Source organism: Mesoplodon densirostris, chromosome 4 (genome assembly GCF_025265405.1).
Source record: "Mesoplodon densirostris isolate mMesDen1 chromosome 4, mMesDen1 primary haplotype, whole genome shotgun sequence".
Taxonomy (NCBI): domain Eukaryota; kingdom Metazoa; phylum Chordata; class Mammalia; order Artiodactyla; family Ziphiidae; genus Mesoplodon; species Mesoplodon densirostris.
The window spans coordinates 6,791,859-6,817,033 of NC_082664.1; the positions used below are offsets into that span (position 1 = coordinate 6,791,859).

The 25,175-nt window shown below is 52.1% G+C and overlaps 1 protein-coding gene across 4 annotated transcripts in view; it reads left to right on the forward strand.

Moving 5' to 3' along the window:
- BCL11B (BCL11 transcription factor B) overlaps positions 1-21,778 on the forward strand; it is a 91,209-nt gene extending 69,431 nt beyond the window's left edge. For all 4 annotated transcript variants that reach the window (XM_060097894.1, XM_060097896.1, XM_060097892.1 and 1 more), the window contains one exon: positions 19,534-21,778. In XM_060097894.1, the coding sequence (XP_059953877.1) occupies positions 19,534-21,599 (2,066 nt within the window). In that variant the 3' untranslated portion in view covers positions 21,600-21,778. The remainder of the gene's footprint in view (positions 1-19,533) is intronic.
- Positions 21,779-25,175: the final 3,397 nt, after the last annotated feature.

The window sequence follows — 25,175 nt, forward strand, 5'->3', positions numbered from 1 at the left end:
CCATCATTTATTAGCTTCTAGTTTTAATTGTTTCCCGACTTCTCTCCAGATATTTATCTAGGAAGAATTGTCAGTTCTTGCTGCGCCGTGCAGATGCGCGGGGCGGGCGCCGGCTGCAGAATTTTAACGGCTTTTCTGGACGGCGGGCAGGATTCAGTTCAGCAGGTGTGGGTACAGCACCTACTATGTGTCAAGATGGTGCCAAGTGATGAAGGATTCCGGGATGGATGGAGAGAGGCTCCCACTCTGGAGGGATCTGCTGTCCCTTGGGAGCGGAGTCAGGGCGCTTTACTAGGAAATGTATTTACATTTAGTTTGAGCACCGCCGTGGCTGCCGGCCCCTGGATGGGTTTGAGCTGTGTGACCTCAGGCAGATTGCTTTATGTCTCTGAGCCTTGGATTCTCCATCTGAACCCGAGGCAATGACCCTAGTAGGAGTTATCAAACAAATGCTGAGATATGCAGGCTGTTGTATTTGGGGTCCCAGGGAAGGGTCCTGGGTCTCGGGTTGTGGGGTGGGGTGATGACAGGGTGCTGGGTGGCGAAGTGTAGGCCGTGGGCCTGCTGTTCACCTTCTGCATTCTGGTCTCATCTGTGAAATGGGGGTGCTGGGGGAAACCCCATGAAGGAGGCATGGGGAATATTGGGGGAGCCATTGAAAAGACAAAGAAAAGCCACTCTTTCTTTTCTTCAGAAGAAGCCCTGGGTCAGAGCGGACCAGCCTGTTGGTGCCTGGGGTGGGTTTGTCAAGGGGACTCAGAAGCCCAGGTTAGGAACCAGGGCTTGCCTCACCGAACACACGTGTGACATGGGAAGTCTTTTTTCCACTGGGCAGCCTCAGTTTCCCCATCCGGTACGTGGGGAGGGCTGGATGACCTTGCTGTTGCCTGCCTTAATTTTACACTTTGGGTGGCCTTAGACAGACAAGAGTAAATCCTCAGCCGCAGGCTTCTCATCCATGGACTGCAGTGAAAGCACGTAACGTGTGGGATGAAACAAGGTCCTGCTGACCTGGTGCCCGCGGGTGCCCAGTGCCCCTCAGGGTCTGTCGGCTCCTGGGGGCTGCTGTCCCCGAGGGCAGTCAGCCCCCTGGTTGAGAAGAATGACCCGTGGTCTCTGCTCCCTCACTTCCTACAGGAGCTCGGGCCAGACACCTAAACCCTTTGAATCTCACTTTTCTTCCTGTAAGACACAGAAATTTGCTTCCTCTTGGGGCCATTTCACAGGTGAGGAATGTCACACTGGAGATGGATCCAGAGGAGTGGAACACCTTGCCTAGGGTCACCCAGCTAACAACCGCCGAGTCGGGAATAGAACCGTGGTGCCTCGTGCATGGTTCAAGGTGCAGGGGCAGTGCTGGATGGCATCCTGAGTGGCCCAGAGGGATGCCTCCACAGTGGGATGTTTGTCCAGAAGCCCCAGCTTCTTGGCTGGCCAGGTGGAAGCGTGGGCCGTTCACTGACTGCTCCCTCAGTGGCTGGGGACAGTCTGGGGCTGGGAGCGTTTGCTCTGTGCTAGGGTTCAAAGGATGGAAGACAGGTGGCTGGTGTGGTGGCCCTGCCACCAGCCCTGAGCTTTCCGATGTTGCTTCTTCTCCATCATTTTGGGAGATGGTTCGTGTGCGGGGACACACACATTTCTCACAGGGTTTCCAAGGAAATGGGAACTCCTTGAATTTCCAGTTTGCTGTGGCACCATATTGGTTGGCAGAAACCATCAACATCGGGCCCATAGAATGGCTGGATTTCATCGGGATGGCTGCAGGAAAAGGGAGAAAAATTCCTTCGATTTGTCAGATTGCTTCTTGAACGTGAGGTTAAAAATCCATTTTCGATTTGGGGGTTTTTAAGAGAGATTCCTTTTGAAATTTGGCCAGAATGATCTGAAACAAAACGATCCCGGACTTGATTAAAAAGTGGTGATATCAAACTCTTTTCGTGGTCTGGACTAGAGCTTCTGTTGATGGTGGAGTTTGTAAATATGTGTGTTTGGATCTTGTTTCTTCCCTCTGTTTCACTTATTATGTTAGAGTTGGGTTTAATCATTTATTTTATTTTTTAGAAGAGAAGCGTTTTTACAGAAAAGGGTGGTGAGAGGGCTGGGGGGAGGTCAGCCCTCTGCAGCCGGAATCTGAGTTCTCCAGCATGTTGTACCAAGTTGGTGGTTATTATTCCCCCCAAAAATAATGTCCTTTTTTTACTCGTTTTTAACATTCTGCCCTTGGCATCTGTTCCAGGCATTGTGGATGAACGTAGACTGTGTTCTGACAATGGGTTAAAGCAAGCACTTACTGAAAAGCCTTCTCTACTTAATTACACTTCCTTCTTCTGGAAGCTATTTTAATTTTTTTTATAATCACATGTTAATTGTGTATTAGCGGGGCCTTTCTGATTAGTTGAAAACAGAGTGAAACCTTTGTAAACAACACAGAGAGAAAGAAAGGGGAATGTGTGAAGCAAGACAGTGGTGATGAGCCAGTTCCAAGAGGCCGAAATAACTACATTTCTTGACGCCAGGGAGGGGAGGAAAGGGTACCTGGAAGTCCTTTTTCTGAGTGACAGCTCCCCTGATGGGGAGGGCGGGACCGCGGCTGCTGACCAGTGATGGTGAAGGGCGGGCTCATGGGTGCTCCATCTCCTTCCTCCCTCCGAGCCCCATCCTGCTGTCATTCATTCATTCATTCATTCACTCACTCACTCATTCATTCACTCATTTATTCATTCACTTACCCACTCATTCGTTCACTCACTCATTCATTCATTCTCTCATTTAATCATTCACTCATTCATTCACTGACTCATTCATTCACTCATTCACATTCTTACTCATGAGTAGCTTCCTCTGTTGGGTGCCGGCCAGATGTAAGATTCTTTACACGCATGCCCTAGAGCCTCAAGACAGGTTTTAACCTCATTCGTGGAGAAGGAAACTGTAGCTCAGAGTTGAGTTCACGCATTCACGTTCAGCCAAAGCTACCAAGCAGGAGAATCAGATCAGTCAGGCCCAAGGGACTCAACCCCGATGAGGTTCTGAAGTGGCCGTGTCCCTTCCCATCCAGACTTCAGAAGGTCCAGAGATAATCTGGTACCTGTGTGGGCAGTGGGAGGGAAGGAGGAGCCATCAGGGCTGGGTGTGTGTGTGTGTGTGCGTGTGTGTGTGCGTGTGTGTGTGGTGGGGGGTGAGGTGAAAGGTCGCCAGAACTCGCTGGCATTGTTTTATTTTCCGCCTTTTAACAGCTTTATTGAAAGCACCAGCCCCAGTTTACAATCCCTCTTGTGGCGAGAGGGGCCCCCCGAAAGCCCGTCTCTGTTCCCCATGTAAAGGGCTGGGCTTGCAGGGGCTTTGCAGTTCCCAGGCTGTTATTAGGGAAGCGTGGCCCGGGCGCTTCAGATGAAAGTGCTACTGTGTGAGCGCCAGGTTCACCGTGCGCGATCCAAGGAAACGCTGCCAAGACAGCGTCGTGAACAGGCGCCAAGCAAAACACACGCATTCCGTCCCGTGGAGCCAGCTCACTTCTGCAAATAGAGGAAAAATTGACTTTCTGATTGGGAGTGTTTCTACAACTCAGAAGAATCACTGCAGTGATTGTTCTAAAAATATTCCGGAGGCAGCACGTTCTCCAAGGCCTCGGGATTCTGAGCGGTCCTTAATTGTACTTTTTATGTAATCGCTCCGGATCGTGGTTTTTTTTTTTTTTTAACGGACTTAAGCTTGCGTGGTCATCCTCTCTGCTCCCTCCTCCCCCTCCCTCAACGCATCAGGATTGCTGCCTTGTTAAAGAGTGGTGTACGCAGCAGAAACTGTATTTTTATCTCGTTGACTTCAGGAAGTGTATTTGGGTTTTCATCTCCTGCAGCCGCTGTTGCAAGGCTCACGTCTGAGCAGCTGAATCTAGGGCAGCCCCTGACGTCCTGGCGTTGGTGGCCGAGTCCAGTTCTGGAGGGAGGCGTCCATCAGGCGGACGGTGTTTTGATGGCAGGCTGGGGGGAGGGGGTGCTGGCACATCGAATGCCCCCTGCTCCCTCTCTGCCTGTTGAGGCTGGCATTCCCCTTTACGAGGCACAGAGCTCCCTAGGAGCCCCGGATATTTGCAGCTCCAGGCCGTTCTGGAATTCATATGATTTCTATAATGACGAAATTGACTGGGATTCCACAAGTCCGCTTACTGCCAAAAGTCAGTGATGTGGGCCCCTCCTCCTTCTCTTCTCTGGTCTCAGAGTTTCTCTCCACCCTCTTTCTCCCCTCTTTCTCCTCCCCTTCCCACTCTCTGCCTTACCCGCGATTCCCACTTTCCCCTTGCAGTCGGCTTTGCCAGGTGCAGCTTCAGTGCTGCTGGGGAAGCCGGGGCGCGTCTAGCTTTGGATTGGCAGCCCCAGAGCTGCTGACCTTTGTAGGATGTTGGGCAGCATCCCTGCCTCTACCCACGAGATGCCAGTAACACCGCCGCCCTCCTAATCGTGGCCATCAAAAATATCTCCAGACATCGCCAAATCCCCGAGAGGGGCGAAATAGTCCTCAGTTGAGAACCACTGTTCTAGCTCTTTTTTCCAATCTGGCACTCGCTACAGCCAGGAAAAGGACTGGGGAATATTAGTATCTATTTTTAGGTTCACGAATCACCAAAAATAATAGGGTGGAATCAAAGGCCTTGGACATGGAGAAAGAATTCCCACTGTTGAATTTCCCACCCCCCCCAAAGTGTATTTTAAGAAGAAGTCCTGATCCTGGTTTGCGGGGCGACTACGGTGGGTGGTGGATGCTGGGTGGTGAGCTGTTTGTTGTAGTGACACCTGCAGGATCTGGAATAGCCAGAGTCTGTATCTTCAAATAATCAAGCAGTTTTCCTCTAAAAAACATTTCCCAGACTGAGCTTATGAGACAAATCTGCTAGAATTAGGTAACTGATAGTTATTGGTAAGCGGACAGTTCTGAGGAATTTGCTAGTGTTTCTGGCAACGTACGCTAGGACTTTCTCAGTTTTGTCGCCTCTCTTTCCTTCCTCTCTCCCCGCCTGCCTCCTTGCTTCCCTTAGAGGTTGTTTCCCCCATGTTAGGAGTGGGACCGGGCCCGCTCACGGGCAGCAGCGGCCTCATTTGGGTGGCATATGCTGTACCCATGTACAGGAATCCTGTTCTGCGGCCTTAAATGTTGACTAGTTAGTGGGGCATCCAATAGGGTCAGGTGCCAGGTGCCAGGTTTCATTTCACTCATCAGCAGCCCATCTTTGAGAAATCTAGAATTGGGTGGTCAGCGGGTTTTGTGCTGGGTTTCTCTGGAACGCCATGTGGCCAAGTATGCATGTGACAGCGTTAGAGTGATTTCCTGGGCTCAGCCAAAACCCATGCTTCCGCCGGCTTCTTCCCGCCAGCTGGCCGCCCGAGCCAGCCTTGAGGTGCTCCAGCCATTTGGAATTCACGGGACTCCACCTCCCCTGGGGCCTGAGCTCCTCAGCTTCAGATTCTCCAGCACGAACCCGACAGGACATCCTGGGGGCCCCCTGGCTCCAGATGTACAGTCGGTTTGGGCTGCAGCTCCTCTCCCCCTCCCACCCCACCTCCTCTGTCGCCAGCCAGCCTCCGCTTGCCCCTGCACATTTCCTCCCGCCCTTGCGTTGCTGCCGCCTTCCTCTGCCCTGGTGGGGTGGGGGCGTGGGGCAGTGCTGTGACAAGCACGTGCAGGAGGCGCGTCTGGTCCAGCCCAGTGCCTTGGCTGGGTCTAACCATCGGGCCACCCAGCCACATTGCTGGGGTTATTGGTGTCTGGAGAGAGGCTGAGTGGTGAGCCCTCACCCGTGTGTGTGTGTGTGTGTGTGTGTGTACACACCCCTGCATGTGTGTGTGAACCTGTGTGCAGCCGGTGCGGGGGCTGCTAGGTTTCTCTTTCCCATAACCTCCCGTGGCATTTGGTGCATCTCCGAACCCCCTGATTTTCTGATCATGCCGGGCAGCTCCGCTGTGCAGAGGGGCATCTGGGAACTTAGACACTGTGAGCCGTGCCTGGCGAGGATGACCATCTCCCCACCGCCCGCGGGCTGCAGGAAGCTGGCACCGTGGCAGAGGCAAAGCACCGCAGAAGTGCCGCAGGTTTTTCATATGGAAATGTGAAATAATGGGGTGATTAAATAGAGCTGTATATTAAAGTACATCTGACATTAGAATTACCATAATGTGCTGTAGCCTTAGGCTGAGTACTTTATTTGCCATCTGCGTCGGCCCAAAATCCCCCGGGGAAGCGCTAAAATATTCTGAATAAACTCAGCTCGAGTTCTTATTGAGAGTAAAATACCATTTGTGGCCCGTCGTATTGATTCGTCTTAATTGTGGTGCAGAAAAGAACATTCACTCGCTGGTGACTTTTGTGCTCGGTGACAGGCTGTCTGGAGTTACTGTAACATTGCAGTTGGTTAACCTGGATGGGGCCAGGCGGGCACCTCGGCTCCAGCCAGGATGCCAAGGTGCCAGCCCGGGCGCGCGGCACAGCTGGTGCTTCCTGCCAGCCCCCCTGCTCGCCTCCAGGGAGGGTGCTGGGGAGCAGGGTGCCCACACGGGGGCAGAGGCCCCTCCCTACGCCTGGCCTGGGCTCCGGGTCCGGAAAGATGGCCTACTGGAGGAGGTTGTCCTGGAGGGGCATGACTTAAGTCTCGGCTCTTGGTTAGAGGGAGGTACTAGACATATTTAAGAAAACAAAACTAAAAAAAGAAAAGACAAAAGAAAAGAATCCACCCACCCAGGCAAAGTCAAGCTTGGGTGGTTACCGGTTCGTGGCAGTGGGGTCTGGTAACAGTCCCTGCAGCCCTTTTGTGGTGGTGGTGGGGGCATGTGGCGTGGAAGCGCTTGTGCGTTAAAGATAAATGACTCAGCGGTGGGAAGTACTTGGTGATCCAGACAGTGCTCCCCCATTCATAAGGCCCAGTTTTTATCCTATAATCGCCTATCATTATACACAACTTAAATATTCAGATATTCTCCACAAACCTTGGGCTAGCATGTTTTTATCACCAATTCCGAACAAGGGAATAACCTTTCGCTTCAGAGACAAATGAGACAAATTTACAGGTGCGCATCTGCTGTTTCCTTGTGTTTTATCAATCCCAGCGGACTCGCACACTTTTGCTCTAACGCACGCTGCTCAGAACAATCTACGTAATATATTACTGCTTGTTTGCGGTGTGTGGCTATGGGTCCCCTCTGCGTTAGCTAACCCGTGTAACTCGGCATCGAGGCTCCGTTAAAACGAGGTTTACTGCCCCTGCAATACTTCTTGGGGTGGAATGTGGAGACTTCTGGGGATTTAAGGAAGGGAAGGATGGAGACCTGCCTCGTGAAGGAAGTCGTGAATTACAGAGAAGGGAGGCTTCCGGTGTCAGCCAGAATGTGTGTGTGAGATGTGCTTGGCGTGTGTACACGTGTGCACACCTGTGCACACACCAGCGCTCAAGCACCCAAGCAGCTCTCTGTGTGATGGGTTTTGCCTGTTTCTTTTTAAATTCACTCTTAATTTTTCCATTAACTGATAAGGATGGTTTGCTCTATGCCTCCTCTTCACATTCTCTGCTAAATTCCCGTCCCCAGAATTCTAGAATCCTTTCAGAAAACCCTATATTGGTGGGGGGAAAGGGTTGAGGAAGTACGTTCATCTCTCAGTCCACCAACACGCACTGGAAAAGTGTAGGTCCTTTTCAGAGAAGTCTACAGAAAGCAGATTTCAAGGGAGTCTGACGATGCATTCATCTATCTCGGGGAAGACATTATCTCCAGCGCATGTGAGAGCCTGGTGTAAAGCGGGGGAACTGTATACAGATGCTCTTGAGGAGTGCGCTGTAGTTTTTCCAGAATGCCATAAATGAGTTGCCACGTATAAAATCACGCTGTGGGTCTTGCCTCTGGCTCTTCCATCTGACTAGCAAACACCATGGTTCTCACCCTGCCCTGAGATGCCCCCTCCACAGTTAGAGGTGTTGCTTTGTTTCAGGGCTGGGTGGCTGTTTCCTGAGCCTGAACTGCACACCTGGTGTGACCACAGAATCGAGCAGTTGAAGTCAAGACTGTTTGGGGGAAATCTGGGGTGTATGGGGCCTGCAGCCATAGTTCAGTTTTCATAGTTCAGTCCCAAGAGTCCGGACCACCCCATTCCTGAAGGTGGGCTTCTCAGCCGTGGGTGTTCAGATAAGAGGCTTGCTGGAATAATAGAACTTCTGCTGGAGAGGGTGATTTAGAAGCCACCTCACTTCCTAAGCTAGTGATCCTCATAGATTGGACTTGAAGTTCCCTCTTTGTGTTTTCCACCCCCCAGTTTCATTTCTTTATACATTATGGTTTCTTAGTTTGGGAAGGACAGGTCTGGTCTGCAACCAAACTCTCCGAGGGGTTTACCTCCATCCTTTCGTTGTACTGAGATTTTGTTGTACTGAACAGTTCGTGATTCAAATAGACCTTGAGTGTGGGCTTGAAAATCTTCATTAAAAAAAAAAATCAGAGTTTTCATTGTGATGGAATTTGCAGCAATGGGATTTGGTCTCTTTCCAGCTCAGTTTCTTTGCGTGTTTTCAGAGCCTCCTCAGGTGGATCCTGCATCGCCTCTTCAGTTCCATATCCAGGTCCTCCCCTCCGCGAATCTTAAGATCCCACCTCCATGTTTTTGTGCTTGAAGTTTCCTCCACTGGGCACACTCTTTCTGCCCTTTCTCTGCACAATGGACTCATTTTTCCTTCTGAGCTGAGCTCCAGGGTCTCCTCCTGCGAGAAGTCTCCCCCGATCCTCCCAGGACGTCAGTCTCTCCTCCTCAGGGCCCTGCACCGTGTGGCACATCCTTTCTTAGTGAACTAGCAGCCTGAGCCCTTACTGCATGTTTGTGGAGTCAAGAGCCTCTTGTCCTGGACCGCAGGCTCTGCGTGGGCATATCCCTCCTGAGCTCAGTGCGGGCCTGGCAGACGACACACGCTGCCTGCATGTGTAGAGTAAAGGTAGGAAGGGAGGAAGGAGCAAATGAACAGACATGTGGAGAAGAGCCTCTCAGCTTTTGCTCCAGTGGTGCGGTTTCTGGGTGCAGATGTAGTGTTGGGCGACCTTGGGTGTTGTCCTGAGGGGCTTCCTGGCTTTTTAGGAAGAGAATGAGGACACTGAGAGAGGGGCATCTTCTTCACGTTTACGAGTTAACCCTGGGTTTGGAGGGTGAGTGTGGGTGAGTGCGGACAGCCCTGCACGGGAAACCCTGCAGAACGAGCAGGGGATGCCTCGGATGGAAACACTTGCACGGTTCTCCGCAGGTCCTTGCCTTTCTCATCGCCTCTCCCATCTCCCCGCCCCTGCCTGCTTCTGCAGCCAACAGAGCGGCTTTCTCTTTGGTGCACCCCGAGGGTGCTCACACAGGGCTCTCCACCCCGAGTGCCTTCCCTGCTGGATCTGGGCAGGTGCCACTTCCCTTGTGTCTGGCTTGAACTCACCTCCACGCGGTGTTTCCTGCCTGCCTCTTCCCTGGATGCTCTGAGGTCCCTCGGCAGATGCTGCTGTGCCTCAGAATCCTTTGTGTCCACAGCTTAACCCACCGCTGCCCCCCCGACCCCCATCTGTGGCTGACCCCTCCGAGTAAGTAGGTCCTGTTGTGGGTCCTAGCGCCTGGCACATGGTGACTGGATGGATGAGTGAATGAATGAATGAATGGGAAAGGGATGTCCCTAGACCATTTGGGACAAGATTAGATTTCCTTGGCCTTAGTAACTTCCCAGGATGCTGCTTTTGCTCTGCTGGGGTTCTTGTGCCCCTGGCTGTCTAGGGGGATGCTGGGGCCTCAGTTTGAGGCTGTGGTGAAGCCTGAAGGCCCAGTCCTCCAGCCCGAGGTAACTCGGGGCATCGGAAGCACAAAGCTGACCTCTGCTGCATGGACACTCTCAGGGTGAGTGGACCGCAACGGGGTGAGGTTTCTTACTCGTGGGGCCTCTCGATTCTCAGCCAAGCTCCACGTGGCATTTCCTGCACAGAGCCTCCAGCTTGCGGCACCGGCCAGCTCGCTGGTGTGCGCGGGGGCAGGTGGAATGGTGTGCTGTGGCTGGTCCAGGCCGGTTACGGCGGAGTTTGCAGGCCCGGTGGAGGGGCAGCCAGGTGTGTGTCAGACACGACCCAGGCCCTGGGCTCAGACCCAGCTGTGAATCTGGGCTCTGTGACCCACAGGCTGCCTGACCCGGGGCCCCTCACTTAACTGTGATGGACTGAGTTTCTCTTATATATAAGATCTGGATTAGAGCCCACTTTCCAGAGTGGCTGTGAGCGCCCACAAGGCCACCTCTGACACATGCAGTGGTATGTGAGTCAAGCCCACCAGAGTCAAAGGCAGGTGATGACCCCCAAGGCTATGGGGATTCAGAGGGGGCTACGCTTGGGCTGTGTCTAAGAAGATGTTTTGCAGGGAGAGGAGGAAAGGCAGGTATTCCAGGCAGCTGAAACAGCAGGTGCAAGGAGGTGTGAGATGCACGGGCAAGGAGAGGACCAGGAGGATGGGGGACCAGCGCGTGAGTGGGCGGTGAGTCCGGCCGGATCCTGAAGGCTGAGAGCCTGGTGCTTCCTCTGGGCAGCAGCGGTCGTCAGGGCTGTGATTTGGGAGGATCGCTGGCCCGCTCGCCCACTCTGCCAGGGCGGCTTAGAGGTGGATGGGGGTGGTGGCGGAGCGTCTGGGTTCTTTGGAGTCACCTGGATCCCAGCATCCTCTGGTGGTTGGAACACAGCCAGCGGAGAGGCATGGGCATGCTGGGCGGGGTCCTGCCCAGCGAGCCCGGGAAGCGGGGTTGTGTTGAGTGCTGAGCTGGGCCCTGCTCCAGAGGCGGCCTCGCCTGGAGGGCAGACTGTGCAGCCTGGGAAGGTTCACCCAGACCTGGGCAGACGCCCTTGTTCTGGCTGTGATGACTTTAGCCACGTTGACCACGGGGGAGCAAACAGACAGAACACAGCTGACACAGGCACTGGCAATTCTGAAGCACGTGTGCGTTTGTCACCCTGCTGGTGGCCGGAGTTGCAGCAGTGGGCAAGATCAGCTCAGCCCCGGTCCTCAGGGAGCTTAGAAGCCAGACCAGAGGATGAATTTTCAATAAATGACCCAAGGCCAGTCATGTGGCCTCCAGCAACTTACTTGCGGTCTCTGAGCCTCCTTTATTGCTCCTGTGTGGTCACAGGCAGAGAGTTATCATGAGGCTACATGGGGTGACGCAGGTTCTAAACCCCAAAGTCAGCCAAGCCCTTGCATGCTTTTCTCTCCCAGCACCTTGAGCTTGGTCCTAGCAGCACTCATACTTTTCATGAACTAACTGAGAGGGTTATTAGGTGCTCTCGTCTCCCCCTGGAATTCGAGAGCTGCATCCCTCGATACCAGCAGAATACCCAGTGGATAAAGGGTGCCCAGCTCCTACGTGTTCAATGAATGAATGAAAGGCAAGCGTAGGCATGGCTCTCAGCAGGACACACCCTGCTGCCTAGTCCACTCAGCTCTATCTATCCTGGTCCCCCCACTTAGTGGGCTTATGTGAGCTGGGATCCAGAGATGGCAAAGAGGCAGACGCACACTCTGTGGTGGTAATGGCTGTCTGGAGCTCTGGGTTAAAGAGGATTCTGAGGCCTGGTGGGGGAGTGTGGGGATGGATTGGCAATGTCTGCCATGGGCATCAGCGGAGGGGCATTGGCTGTGTTAGACTGAGGCTGGCTCAGCACTTCGTCACCAGGGAGACCATGTATAGTAGCGGTAATGCAACTGCGGTCGGCACCAGAACCAACACCCAACAAAGGGCATCTATTACTTCTCCATGAGATCATTGGCCTGATTTCACCAAGTTGTTGCAATTCTAGCCGAGAGCAACACGTCTCCACATGTCACCAGCACGTGGCTGGAACGAAAGGTAAGACCCCGAGGCACACACAGCTGCCCTGTCTCCTACCCTGGGGTCCCTTGGCTTGGGAGGGGCCCAGGTCTGCACCCTTTCCTCTTTTGACTACGCTTTTATCTAGAGCACAGCTGGCTGTGTGGCTCTTCTCTCTTCCAGTCTTCAGTTTCCTCATCTGTGAAATAGTGCTGATGACAGTTCTTGACCTTGGGCGTTGTGAGGACAGTTCTCCTTCGCTGCAGGCAGCTCATGTAAGGGTTTAATAATGGTTTCTTGTTACTGCTGTTATTCTTCCCTTAGCTCCACCTCCTCTCTTGGAGAGGCTGAGGTTTTGTTTGATAGGAGGCTTTCAGAACAAGCAGGGGTGCTTATAGATTTCATAGGTGACTCTGCTCAGAAACGATATGAACACGAAACTTACAGAGTTCCCCAAGGAAACCAACTGACATTTTCTTTCTGGGATCATGAAAGGGAAGACAGTCTTTAAACTAATAAGGGGTCTACATATCTAGAGATAATAGTGACCATAATTATTAACATTTGGGCACTGAGGAGATGGCATTGCTAGCGGGCATAGATTCTGGAGGAGGATTGGGTGGTCGGCCAATGAATCCAGCCCTCTCCTTGGGCACTGGGGAACCTAAAATCCAGAGAGGGGAAGGGGCCTGCCACAGGGAGCCCCTGGATCTAACAGCCTGCCCCAGAATCTGGTTGCCGGTGTCTCATGACCCCTTCGCCAGGTCCTGAGTGGCATGTTGCCCTGTAGGCTCACCTGCTCTCTTAAACATCTCCACTCCAGGGACAAGGCCCGTGGTGGACCCGACTGGGCTCCATCAAAGGGTAATCGGTGCCCTTCACTGGGAGGACACACACAGTGTGCCAGGAGGACCTTTTCACTGTGAAACAGGCCCTGACAAATGTAAAGAGAACGATCTCAGGTGGTGCTGGGGGGTGCAGCTGGGAGGGAGCCAGGGCTCTGGAAGCCTGAGCAGGGACGTGGCCCTCCCCTTGCTGGCTGGAGGACTCTGCCTCTCTGAGCTGTAGCACCATCACGTGCCAGCAGGGAGGTGGTCCTTGCCTGGCCTCCCTCAGCGGTCGTGTGAGTGACGATGAAATGCGCTAATGGCTGTGAAAATGCCAAACCAACTGTCAAGTGCTTTGCAAACTGTAGAGGGCCACGTGAAGCCAAGACCCAGTTCTTTCTTCAGTGTCCAAGTGTCAGGACTCTCATTTTTGCCTCCAGCTTTGGGAGGAGAAAGGCCCTGGCTGGTGATCACCCCAGTCCCTGTTTGAGCTGGGAGGTGGTATCTGCTTGTGGCTTTTGAGCAGCCGTGAACCACTAAATCCCCTGCAGGCAGGAATACCCTTCTACTGGGTATCACTTGGCCTTAGGAGAGCCCTCTTAAATTATTGCTCTCAATTATGGCCTTTTTATTGAATAATAACTCAATTAAAGGTGTGCTTTATATTGAACGTTCCTGATACCTTTATTGGTATTATTAACCAGCATAATAAGGAAGAACAATTATTTAAATGCTCATTAAAAAAAGAAAAAAAAACCCTCCTACTAGCAGAGGTGGTGGGGTGGTAGCACTTCATTGCAGGAGCCCAGTTGCGTGTTGGTTCCCAAGAGTCACAATAAAAAATGACGTTTCCTCAACGTTTGCAAGTTTCTACTTCCCTGGAACCTCTAATGCATTAGGCAGGCTGCATTAAAATTCCTCCAGGGGAGAGGGTATGGAGAAAAGGGAACCCTCTTGCACTGCTGGTGGGAATGTAAATTGATACATCCACTATGGAGAACAGTATGGAGGTTCCTTAAAAAACTAAAAACAGAACTACCATACGACCCAGCAATCCCACTACTGGGCATGTACCCTGAGAAAACCATAATTCAAAAAGAGTCATGTACCACAATGTTCATTGCAGCTCTATTTACAGTAGCCAGGACGTGGAAGCAACCTAAGTGTCCATCGACAGGTGAATGGATAAAGAAGACATGGCACATATATACAATGGAATATTACTCAGCCATAAAAAGAAACGAAATTGAGTTATTTATAGTGAGGTGGATGGACCTAGAGATGGTCACACAGAGTGAAGTAAGTCAGAAAGAGAAAAACAAATACCGTATGCTAACACATATATACAGAATCTAAAAAAAAAAAAAAAAACAATGGTTACAGAGAACCTAGGGGCAGGACAGGATTAGACACATAAGTAGAGAATGGACTTGAGGACATGGGGATGGGGAAGGGTAAGCTGGGACAAAGTGAGAGAGTGGCATGGACATATACACAGTACCAAATGTAAAATAGCTAGTGGGAAGCAGCCGCATAGCACAGGGAGGTCAGCTCGGTGCTTTGTGACCACCTAGAGGGGTGGGATAGGGAGGGTGGGAGGGAGATACAAGAGGGAGGAGATATGGGGATGTATGTATATGTATAGCTGATTCACTTTGTTATACAGCAGAAACTAACACACCATTGTAAAGCAATTATACTCCAATAAAGATGTTAAAAAAGAAAAAAAGAAAAGAAAATTCCTCCAGGGTTTTATTACTGCCAGAGTTACACTGAAAGGCATCCCTGAAACATCCACTGCCAGGTACAAGGTGGATAATAAAAAACAAAACATGCAAAGCCCAACCATAACATGTGCGTAGTGATGTGTGAATTTTGTAGGGTGTGTCCACATGCGCCATCTCATTTGCTCCCCCAGCCCTCTTTGGAAGCAGCTATGTTATTCCCACTCTACTGATGAGGAAACAAGAGGCTCAGAGAGGTTAAGTGACTTGATCAACATCACTCTGCTGGGAATGTCAAGGCGGAGATATGAACTCACGCTGCTGTCCAGGGTTCTCTCTCTCTTTTTTTTTTTTTTTTTTTGCGGTACACGGGCCTCTCACTGCTGTGGCCTCTCCTGTTGTGGAGCACAGGCTCCGGATGCGCAGGCTCAGCAGCCATGGCTCGCGGGCCCAGCCGCTCCACGGCACATGGGATCTTCCCGGACCGGGGCACGAACCCGTGTCCCCTGCATCGGCAGGCGGACCCTCAACCACTGCGCCACCAGGGAATCCCCCAGGGTTCTCTTTAACAGAGATCGCAGGGAGGGTTTTGAATTTGAGAAAAACACAGGGCCTCCCTTGAAAGCCAGGAGAGCAAAGGAAGACCCAGTGGGGGTTTCTGCCAATGGATACCAAAAACGTCTGAGGAAGGAAAAAGGAAGGAAGCAAGCAAACAAGACACGGACCCTGGGTTCTGAGCCGCCAAGCCTGATGTAGTGATCCAAATGCAGCTGATGTTTCTAGGCCTGTAGGCCAGGTTTGGCGTCGCTGGGTAAGTCGCTTCAAAATAACCTAGGCGTTGACCTCTCAGTTGGAACGTCGGCAGCCACAGTGGCAGCGTGTCGGGACGTGGATCCTGTCTGGGCCACCAGCAAAGTCGGCACGTGGTAGAGCTTCCAGCTCACCTCTGGGCAGGTGGCCCTGAGCTCCAGGAGCGGGGACAGCCCTGAGTCCAAAGCAGCCCTCTCACCGAGGGTCTTCCGCTGCATTTAAAAATGAGCCGTTGGTGACTGTGTGTGTTGGGGCTTTAAAATATTTAGTGAGTATTTGAACAGAAAAATGTTCCGAAGGAGAGTGGAAGGTGCATTGTCTAGGGAGGGCCTTTGAGGGCTGGGAGATTTTAAAAACATCGGAAGCTGTCAGATCCTGGGAAGACCGGCACCTGCAGTGAATCTTGCCATGGCGTGGAGAGAAGTGTGGGAGCCAGATGGGTTCAGGGGTGCGGGAAAAGAGCTTACCCTGGCTTGACGAGGGACCCTGGAATCCTCTTCAAGGGATACACACAGAGCTTTTCTCCCCCTGATGGTGAATTCCGGACAGTTAACTTCCTCCCGGTTGCTCCAAGTTAGAGTTTTAGCAGTGTCTTTTGCTCTTTTTTTTTTTTTTTTTTAAACAAAAAGTGGAAACATCTGAACTCTTTAGAACATGCAGCTACATGCTTCTCAGCAACTGCCGTTTGAGTTTAAAAATATATATATTTTAATTGACCATTTCATTCCTGGCCTGCCTAAGAGTTTTGCATTGTCTTCTGATACCCACATTCCTCACGGGCAGTAGAACTTTCTAGAAAATGTGTAGCCATCAGAAGAAGAAACAGGAAGTGCTCTGGAGAGACCCAAGGAAATGAAGATGATGAAAAAAGAGGTTGGGGGAAGGGAGGCGGCCCGTCTTAAAAACATGAGAAACCAGAGCAGCTGTGTGCAGTAGTTTGGTCAATGAGAGTGGCTGCAGCAGAGGTGAAGGGTACAGAGTGATCTTCAATTGGAAGATCTACGACCTTGTGGGAGGTGGTGCTTCATTTGTGGTATTAGCTCCTGTGTCCGAAAGGGACTTTTCCTTTATCTTCTTATTTATTACTTATTTATTCTGCCTTGCTCCAGAAAAGGATTTGCAGACGACTCTAAATATTATGGCTTCTGGCCAGCTTTCCCATGAGGCCGTCTGAGGTGAAGACTTCTGTTCCCCACGCGCGTTTACTAATAAGCCAGGACAGGAGATGGTGCCTCCAAGAAGCTGGCGCTCTCTGCCATAGCGGGGTGGCACGCAGGGCGGGAAGGCTGGGGTGTCCGTGTGGCCTACTGCTCCCGCAGCAAGGACCACGGCTGCCCAGGGCCTTGGGAAGGAAAGGCCACGTTTCCAGGTGGGGAAATTCTCCCCAGGGGCTCCAGCATGGGGAACTGAATTACACAGACATACTGGGAGGAGGAAGTTACCCAGACACCCTGGAGAAAGAAAACTGCCTCCAAAGTTCTCCTGGAGCTGTGTTTAAAAGTGAGGTGAAGCTGACCTTCGGAATTCTTTTTTCCTTTTTGGCCTCCCTGCCCCCCACACCCCTCTTGGTCTCCTCACTACCAAACACACAGACACGTGCCCTATTGCACACGAGCGTGCAGTGATGCCCATAGACCACCAGACCTGGAAGGCAGGTCTTGGTTTCCAGTGATGGGTGACGTGGCCCGGTTGCTTCTGTGTCTGGGAGAATCTCCACCCTGCCCCCCTGCCCCCTGGACAGCCCGCACACACTGCATGGCTCAGGGAGGTCCAGGCCCCTTGGACCTTGGACCTTGGACCTTGGGAGAGGTCAAGTTTAACCTGTATGGAACTCGGGACGTTTGGTCCCAGAGCCACTTGGATTTTACTGCTAAGGGTGAAGCCCCCAAGAAACATAATTTGTGGCTGGAAAACCAAAAAAATACACTTCTGTACGGGATTTCAGAAGTCCTTAATCTTCCAGGGAGTGGCTGAGATGGGGATTGTCTGCTCCAGCCTGCCCCGTGTACTCCCCCCTCCCCTTCCTGATACGGGGTATGGAAATTAACATGCACGTTTGGCTCCACCAGGGAGCTTGCGGCTACCGTGCTTTTTTTTTTTTTATTAGTTTCTGCTTTATAACAAAGTGAATCAGTCATACATATACATCTGTTCCCACATCCCTTCCCTCATGCATCTCCCTCCCTCCCACCCTCCCCATCCCACCCCTCCAGGCGGTCACAAAGCACCGAGCTGATCTCCCTGTGCTCTGCGGCTGCTTCCCACTATCTATCTACCTTACATTTGGTAGTGTATATATGTCCATGCCTCTCTTTCGCTTTGTCACAGCTTACCCTGCCCCCTCCCCATATCCTCAAGTCCATTCTCAAGTAGATCTGTGTCTTTATTCCCGTTTTTTATCAGCGTTAAAATCTTCCAGGTACGAGAAGGTTTGAAAAAACAATAAGGGGTTTTTCAAGATCTCAGCTGTGAACGTGTTCCTTTTCCTTTCCCAGCCAGTGAGCAAATCTGATGTTGGAAGGCAGGACCTGCCCACACTTGTCCTGTTCACGTGAAGCATGAGGAGAAGAGGTTCAGGCTGGAGAAGCAGCCAGTTTCACCCGCAGGTTGAGGACGTTGGTCACAAAAGAGGTTCTGGTTGGAAGGTCCAGGCTCCATTTTGTGATGACCCTAATGATGGACAAAGACAGGGACGTTTTGGCTCCATGCCACCAGCGTCCACTGACTGGCTCCCAATGTCACCAGAGCCAGTTTGTAACAAATCCACACTTGCCACCATTAATCCTGACCATCCTGTCAGATGTGACATTCTTTCACTCAGTGTTTCTGGCAAAGGACCTCACCCCTCCCCCTCTCCAGGGGTCTCTGGAGGCCAGATTCCACACGGTGGTTAGGGGTGTGTGTGTGTGTGTGTGTGTGTGTGTGTGAGGCCAGGAGGGCAATGGTGGGGGGCAGCTGTCACCCAGTAGTGATGTTCATAACATGCTGAATTCCTTCTGTTCCTACGCATCCGTGTTTAAATCTAACAGCACTTTCTGCATGGATCCTGGTGTATGAAACCCTGGGATTTCCTGTAGTTAAAATCCTGAGTGATGCAGAGGTATCAGCCGCTTCTCTTAAAATGTTCACAAGGCGATTTGGTTTGATTTGTGCTTCTTAGAACTTTCTTGGATCAAAGATTGCCTACAGGCTTCCCTGGTGGCACAGTGGTTGAGAGTCCACCTGCCGATGCAGGGGACACGGGTTCGTGTCCCGGACCGGGAAGATCCCACATGCCGCGGAGCGGCTGGGCCCGTGAGCCATGGCCGCTGAGCCTGTGCGTCCGGAGCCTGTGCTCCGCAACGGGAGAGGCCACAACAGTGAGAGGAGGCCCGCGTACCACAAAAAAAAAAAAAAAAAAAAAAAGATTGCCTAGTCAGTGACGGGGCGGGAGGGGACAGTTTTGCCCACCCCCCCCAGGGAGGTTTGGCAATGCCTGGAGAGATTTTTTTTTTTTTTTTGCGGTACACGGGCCTCTCACCGTTGTGGCCTCTCCCGTTGCAGAGCACAGGCTCCGGACGCGCAGGCTCAGCGACCATGGCTCACGGGCCCAGCCGCTCCGCGGCATGTGGGATCTTCTCGGACTGGGGCACGAACCCGTGTCTCCTGCATCGGCAGGCGGACTCTCAACCACTGCGCCACCAGGGAAGCCCCTGGAGAGATTTTGGATCCTCATGACTGGGAGGGGAGGGAGTGCTACTGGCTTCTAGTGGGTAGAGGCCAGGGATGCTGCTAAACATCCTACAAAGCCCAGGGTGGCCCCCGGCCCCCAGGCAGAGAATCATCAGGGTCTACAGGTCAGTAGTGCCTTGCTTGACAATCCCTTGTCTAGACCGTGGCCAGTGTGAAGGTAGCCCGGAACGGCTGAAATCTGCCCTGCTATCTTTTATGCAGTCCAGCCTTCCCATACTTCCTATTACTGGAATCAGGCATTCTCACAAACGCATCTCCTTTGGCTTCTGAGGTGATGGGCTTAAGGACACCGTATTTTAGGGGCACAGAGGGATGTCTACCGAATTGCAGTAACTTGCTGAGGTCGCATGCCTGGTCCGGGCTTTGCCGGGGCGGCCAGCCCACAGAGCAGGCTTCTTCAGCCCCTCTGCTGGGGACCTGCCAGGGGGTCGCAGGCCTGGGTCTGCTCAGAAGCCGTCCCGCTGCTGCCGCCCTCAAGGGCTGTGGGTCCTGGGACGCACTCGGCCCCGGCTCGCCTCCAGGTCAGTGGCCCCGTGGTGCGCAAGCCCCCGTCCTCCGCTTCTCACGCTCTCTCTGCCTTTCCGTCCGTGTGTCTCCCCAGGTAAAGATGAGCCTTCCAGCTACATTTGCACAACATGCAAGCAGCCCTTCAACAGCGCGTGGTTCCTGCTGCAGCACGCGCAGAACACGCACGGCTTCCGCATCTACCTGGAGCCCGGGCCGGCCAGCAGCTCGCTCACGCCGCGGCTCACCATCCCGCCGCCGCTCGGGCCCGAGGCCGTGGCCCAGTCCCCGCTCATGAATTTCCTGGGCGACAGCAACCCCTTCAACCTGCTGCGCATGACGGGCCCCATCCTGCGGGACCACCCGGGCTTCGGCGAGGGCCGACTGCCCGGCACGCCGCCGCTCTTCAGCCCGCCGCCGCGCCACCACCTGGACCCGCACCGCCTCAGCGCCGAGGAGATGGGGCTCGTCGCCCAGCACCCCAGTGCCTTCGACCGAGTCATGCGCCTGAACCCCATGGCCATCGACTCGCCCGCCATGGACTTCTCGCGGCGGCTCCGCGAGCTGGCGGGCAACAGCTCCACGCCGCCGCCCGTGTCCCCGGGCCGCGGCAACCCTATGCACCGGCTCCTGAACCCCTTCCAGCCCAGCCCCAAGTCCCCGTTCCTGAGCACTCCACCGCTGCCGCCCATGCCCCCCGGCGGCACGCCACCGCCCCAGCCGCCGGCCAAGAGCAAGTCGTGCGAGTTCTGCGGCAAGACCTTCAAGTTCCAGAGCAATCTCATCGTGCACCGGCGCAGCCACACGGGCGAGAAGCCCTACAAGTGCCAGCTGTGCGACCACGCGTGCTCGCAGGCGAGCAAGCTCAAGCGCCACATGAAGACGCACATGCACAAGGCCGGCTCGCTGGCCGGCCGCTCCGACGACGGGCTCTCGGCCGCCAGCTCCCCGGAGCCCGGCACCAGCGAGCTGGCCGGCGAGGGCCTCAAGGCGGCCGACGGCGACTTCCGCCACCACGAGAGCGACCCGTCGCTGGGCCACGAGCCTGAGGAGGAGGACGAGGAGGAGGAGGACGAGGAGGAGGAGCTGCTGCTGGAGAACGAGAGCCGGCCCGAGTCGAGCTTCAGCATGGACTCGGAGCTGAGCCGTAACCGGGAGAACGGCGGCGGTGGCGGTGGTGGCGGCGTGGCCGGGGTGCCGGGCGCGGGCGGCGGCGTGGGCGGCGCGGCCAAGGCGCTGGCCGACGAGAAGGCGCTGGTGCTGGGCAAGGTCATGGAGAACGTGGGCCTGGGCGCGCTGCCGCCCTATGGCGAGCTGCTGGCCGACAAGCAGAAGCGCGGCGCCTTCCTGAAGCGCTCGGCGGGCGGCGGGGACCCGGGTGACGACGACGACGCGGGCGGCTGCGGCGATGCGGGCCCGGGCGGCGCGGTCAACGGGCGTGGCGGCGGCTTTGCTCCGGGCGCCGAGCCCTTCCCGGGCCTCTTCCCGCGCAAGCCGGCGCCGCTGCCCAGCCCCGGGCTCAACAGCGCGGCCAAGCGCATCAAGGTGGAGAAGGACCTGGAGCTGCCGCCCGCCGCGCTCATCCCGTCGGAGAACGTGTACTCGCAGTGGCTGGTGGGCTACGCGGCGTCGCGGCACTTCATGAAGGACCCCTTCCTGGGCTTCACGGACGCGCGCCAGTCGCCCTTCGCCACGTCGTCCGAGCACTCGTCCGAGAACGGCAGCCTGCGCTTCTCCACGCCTCCCGGGGACCTGCTGGACGGCGGGCTGTCGGGCCGCAGCGGCACGGCCAGCGGGGGAAGCACGCCGCACCTGGGCGGCCCGGGCCCCGGGAGGCCGAGCTCCAAGGAGGGCCGGCGCAGCGACACGTGCGAGTACTGCGGCAAGGTGTTCAAGAACTGCAGCAACCTGACGGTGCACCGGCGGAGCCACACCGGCGAGCGGCCTTACAAGTGCGAGCTGTGCAACTACGCGTGCGCTCAGAGCAGCAAGCTCACGCGCCACATGAAGACGCACGGGCAGATCGGCAAGGAGGTGTACCGCTGCGACATCTGCCAGATGCCCTTCAGCGTCTACAGCACCCTGGAGAAACACATGAAAAAGTGGCACGGCGAGCACTTGCTGACTAACGACGTCAAAATCGAGCAGGCCGAGAGGAGCTAAGCGCGCGCGGCCCCCGCGCACCTGTACAGTAGCCCCGTCGCCAAGCGAGAGAATGCTGACCTGACACTTGCCTCCGTGTCGCCGTCGCCGCTCGGTACCCCCTGCGAGCCCCTGGGGCCCCAGGGGAGGCGGCCCTCCAACCTAACCTGTGTCTGCGAAGTCCTATGGAAACCCGAGGGTTGATTAAGGCAGTAAAAATTGTGGAGCCTTTTAACTGTGCAATAATTTCTGTATTTATTGGGTTTTGTAATTTTTTTGGCATGTGCAGGTACTTTTTATTATTATTCTTTCTGTTGAAATTCCTTTAAGAGATTTTGTTGGGTATCCATCCCTTCTTCAGTTTTTTTTTTTTTTTTTTTAAACTCAGTAGTAGCCTGAGCGATGACTCCCGAGCTATGTAGAGGGGAAGCATATATTTTAAATTATAATTGGGGGGGGGAGGGCGCTGCTTTTTTGAAATCTAAGCTAAGCATGTGTAATTTCTTGTGAAGAAGCCAACACTTAAATGACTTTTAAAGTTGTTTACTTCTTTATTCCTTTTTTTTTTTTTTGTCCTGAAATAAAAAGTGGCATGCGTTTTTGTTTTTGTTTTTGTTTTGGGGGAGGGGGTGGATGAACAGCGGATAACAATCTTTAAAGTTGTAGCACTTTGTTTCAGAATCGGAAAGGAGATGTAGCACTGATGATGTCCCGAGTAACAGAGGCCTTTTCTGTGTTGATTTCAACTTTGCAATACATAAGGAAACCTTTGCGTGGTGGTGGGGGGGAGAGGCCCTCAGAAAACTCCACACTGCCAGAGAAACAGGAGTTTTTGAGGGCTGCCCCTGGGAAATGGCCCAAAAGCATTCTAAAATTGTGCATTCCCAGCAGATCCCGTACTTTTCTTGGAATGTTGGTGGGCCCTGGGATGCCATCTCTGCTATTTGCCGTAGATTAGACTAAATAAAATGGGCTGAGGGTACTTTTGAGGGTAGATGGTGGTGGCCCGCAGTGACACAGAAAGGAGAGAAACCAACCGTGTTCTTTCAGGCTTCTTCTGGCTTGACAGCTTCTCTCTCTCTCTATCACCCCCACCACAGAAATCCTAAGTCATACATTCCTGCCAGTGACAACTGATCGTTTCCCAAGCAGACAAGTGTACTGATAGTGAATTGAGGGAAGTTACTATTCTCTCACGTAATGCACACTGATGACATTGTACGGGGGGGGGGGCGGGGGGGGAGTGGGGGGGAGGATCTTGCCAATTTCAGTTCCCTTTTACTGGAAAACGGGAAGAGTTCCATCCGAAGGTGCCCAGCGCTACTTCGCAAGTTTTTTTTTTTTTTTTCTTTTTTCTATCCCATTAGGTTGGAAGGTACTAAACATTGGACTGTTAAGATTAGACATTTGAATTCTGTTGACCCGCACTTTAAAGCTTTTGTTTGCATTTAAATTAAATGGCTTCTAAACAAGAAATTGCAGCATCTTCTTCTTTTTGGCCCAGAGGTGGGTTAAACTGTAAGGGATGGCTGAGATTGAGTGTCAGTATTGCTAAGCGTGGCATTCACAATACTGGCACTATAAAGAACAAAATAAAATAATTTATTGGACAGTTTTTCTACTGCCATTCAATTTGATGTGAGTGCCTTGAAAACTGATCTTCCTATTTGAGTCTCTTGAGACAAATGCAAAACTTTTTTTTTTTTTTGAAATGAAAAGACTTTTTTTAAAAAAAAGTAAAACGAGAAAAGTACATTTCTTTAGAAACAAAGCCACATTTACTTTAAATACATTTTCAAAAATCCTGGTTGAAGACATGAAAATGCCATAAGACCCAATCAAATGAAGAAATAAACCCAGCACAACCTTGGATATCCATTAGCTGAATTATCCTCAGCCCCTTTTGTCTGTGGGACAACGCTGCTTAGATGTGGAGTGGAGGTGATTTACTGCTGAATTAAAACTCAAGTGACACAAGGTACAAGTTGATATCGTTGAATGAAAAACAGAACAAAAACAATTCAGGAACAACGGCTAATTTTTTTCTAAAGTTAAATTTAGTGCACTCTGTCTTAAAAATACGTTTACAGTATTGGATACATACAAGGGTAAAAAAAAATTGTGTGTATGTGTGTTGGAGCGATCGTTTTTTTCAGAGTTTGCTTAATAGGTTATAAAAAGATGCCACAGTGGCTGCGTGTATATTGTTTTCTTTTGGTGACGGGGTTTTAGTATATATTATATATATGAAAATTTCTTGATTACTGTAAAAGTGGACCAGTATTTGTAATAATCGAGAATGCCTGGGCATTTGACAAAACAAGAAAAAAAAAAAAACCCTTTTCTTTTCCTTGAAAATGTTGCAGTAAAATTTAAATGGTGGGGTCTATAATAATTTGTTCTTGTCACAGTAACTGTAAAGTCGGAGTTTTAGTAAATTTTTTTCTGCCTTGGGTGTTGAATTTTTATTTCAAAAAAAATGTATAGAAACTTGTATTTGGGGATTAAAAGGGGATTGCTACACCATGTAGAAAAAGTATGTAGAAAAAAAAGTGCTTAATATTGTTATTGCTTTGCAGAAAAAAAAATCCACATTTCTGATCTGTACTTATTTTTCTCCTCCCACCTCTCTCTGGAATGGATATATTGGTTGGTTCATATGATGTAGGCACTTGCTGTATTTTTACTGGAGCTTGTAATTTTTTAACTGTAAGCTTGTCCTTTTAAAAGGATTTAATGTACCTTTTTGTTAGTGAATTTGGAAATAAAAAGAAAAAAAAAACAAAAACAAGCAGGCTGCCATAATATATTTTTTTAATTTGGCAGGATAAAATATTGCAAAAAAAAATTTGTATGTTAAGTCCTATTGTACAGGAGAAAAAAGGGTTGTTTGACAACCTTTGAGGAAAAGAAACAAAAGGAAGTAGCTAAATGCTTTGGTTCACAAATCATTTTAGTTGTATATATTTTTGTCGGAATTGGCCTCTACAAAGGACTGTTCGAATAGGGCTTCACTCTGAATGCCCTGAACCTTGCATCAAGGCTCCCTGGTGTGGCCACAGCAGACCAGATGGGAAATTCTTTATTCGTGTTGAGTGGAAAAATCAGTGTTTGTCAAGGTATAGGTACCATTTCACAGAGCCCTCCCTTTCTTTAAGAGGCATCTGTAAAGATGTCAGGTGTAGAGGAGAGCCCAGAGCATCTTCTTCCTCTGCCGTCACCCTGCCCTTCAGAGCAGAAAGAAATGCAAGCTGAGCTTTCTTTAGTCCTTGAGAAAGCATTAGACAAACAAGCAAACAAAAATTGTAATAAAGGGAGCTGGTGTATCAGCTAGGCGCAGGTGACGTGATCTGTGGCTGGGACCAGCGCAAATCGGATTTCAGGAAGGAGTCCCCATCACAACCAGGACCTTTTATCCCTTGGAGAGTGTTGGCCTGTTGTCTTTCTTACCTGCTTTGCTGCTTTTCTCTCCGAAACCTACATTCCGTCAGTTTCCGAATGCCTAGGGCCTGGGACGAATTTGGTGCCTTTCCATATCTCTTTCTCTTTCCTTCCTCTGTGTTTCCTCTCCATCCTTACCCCTCTGTCAGTCCTTTA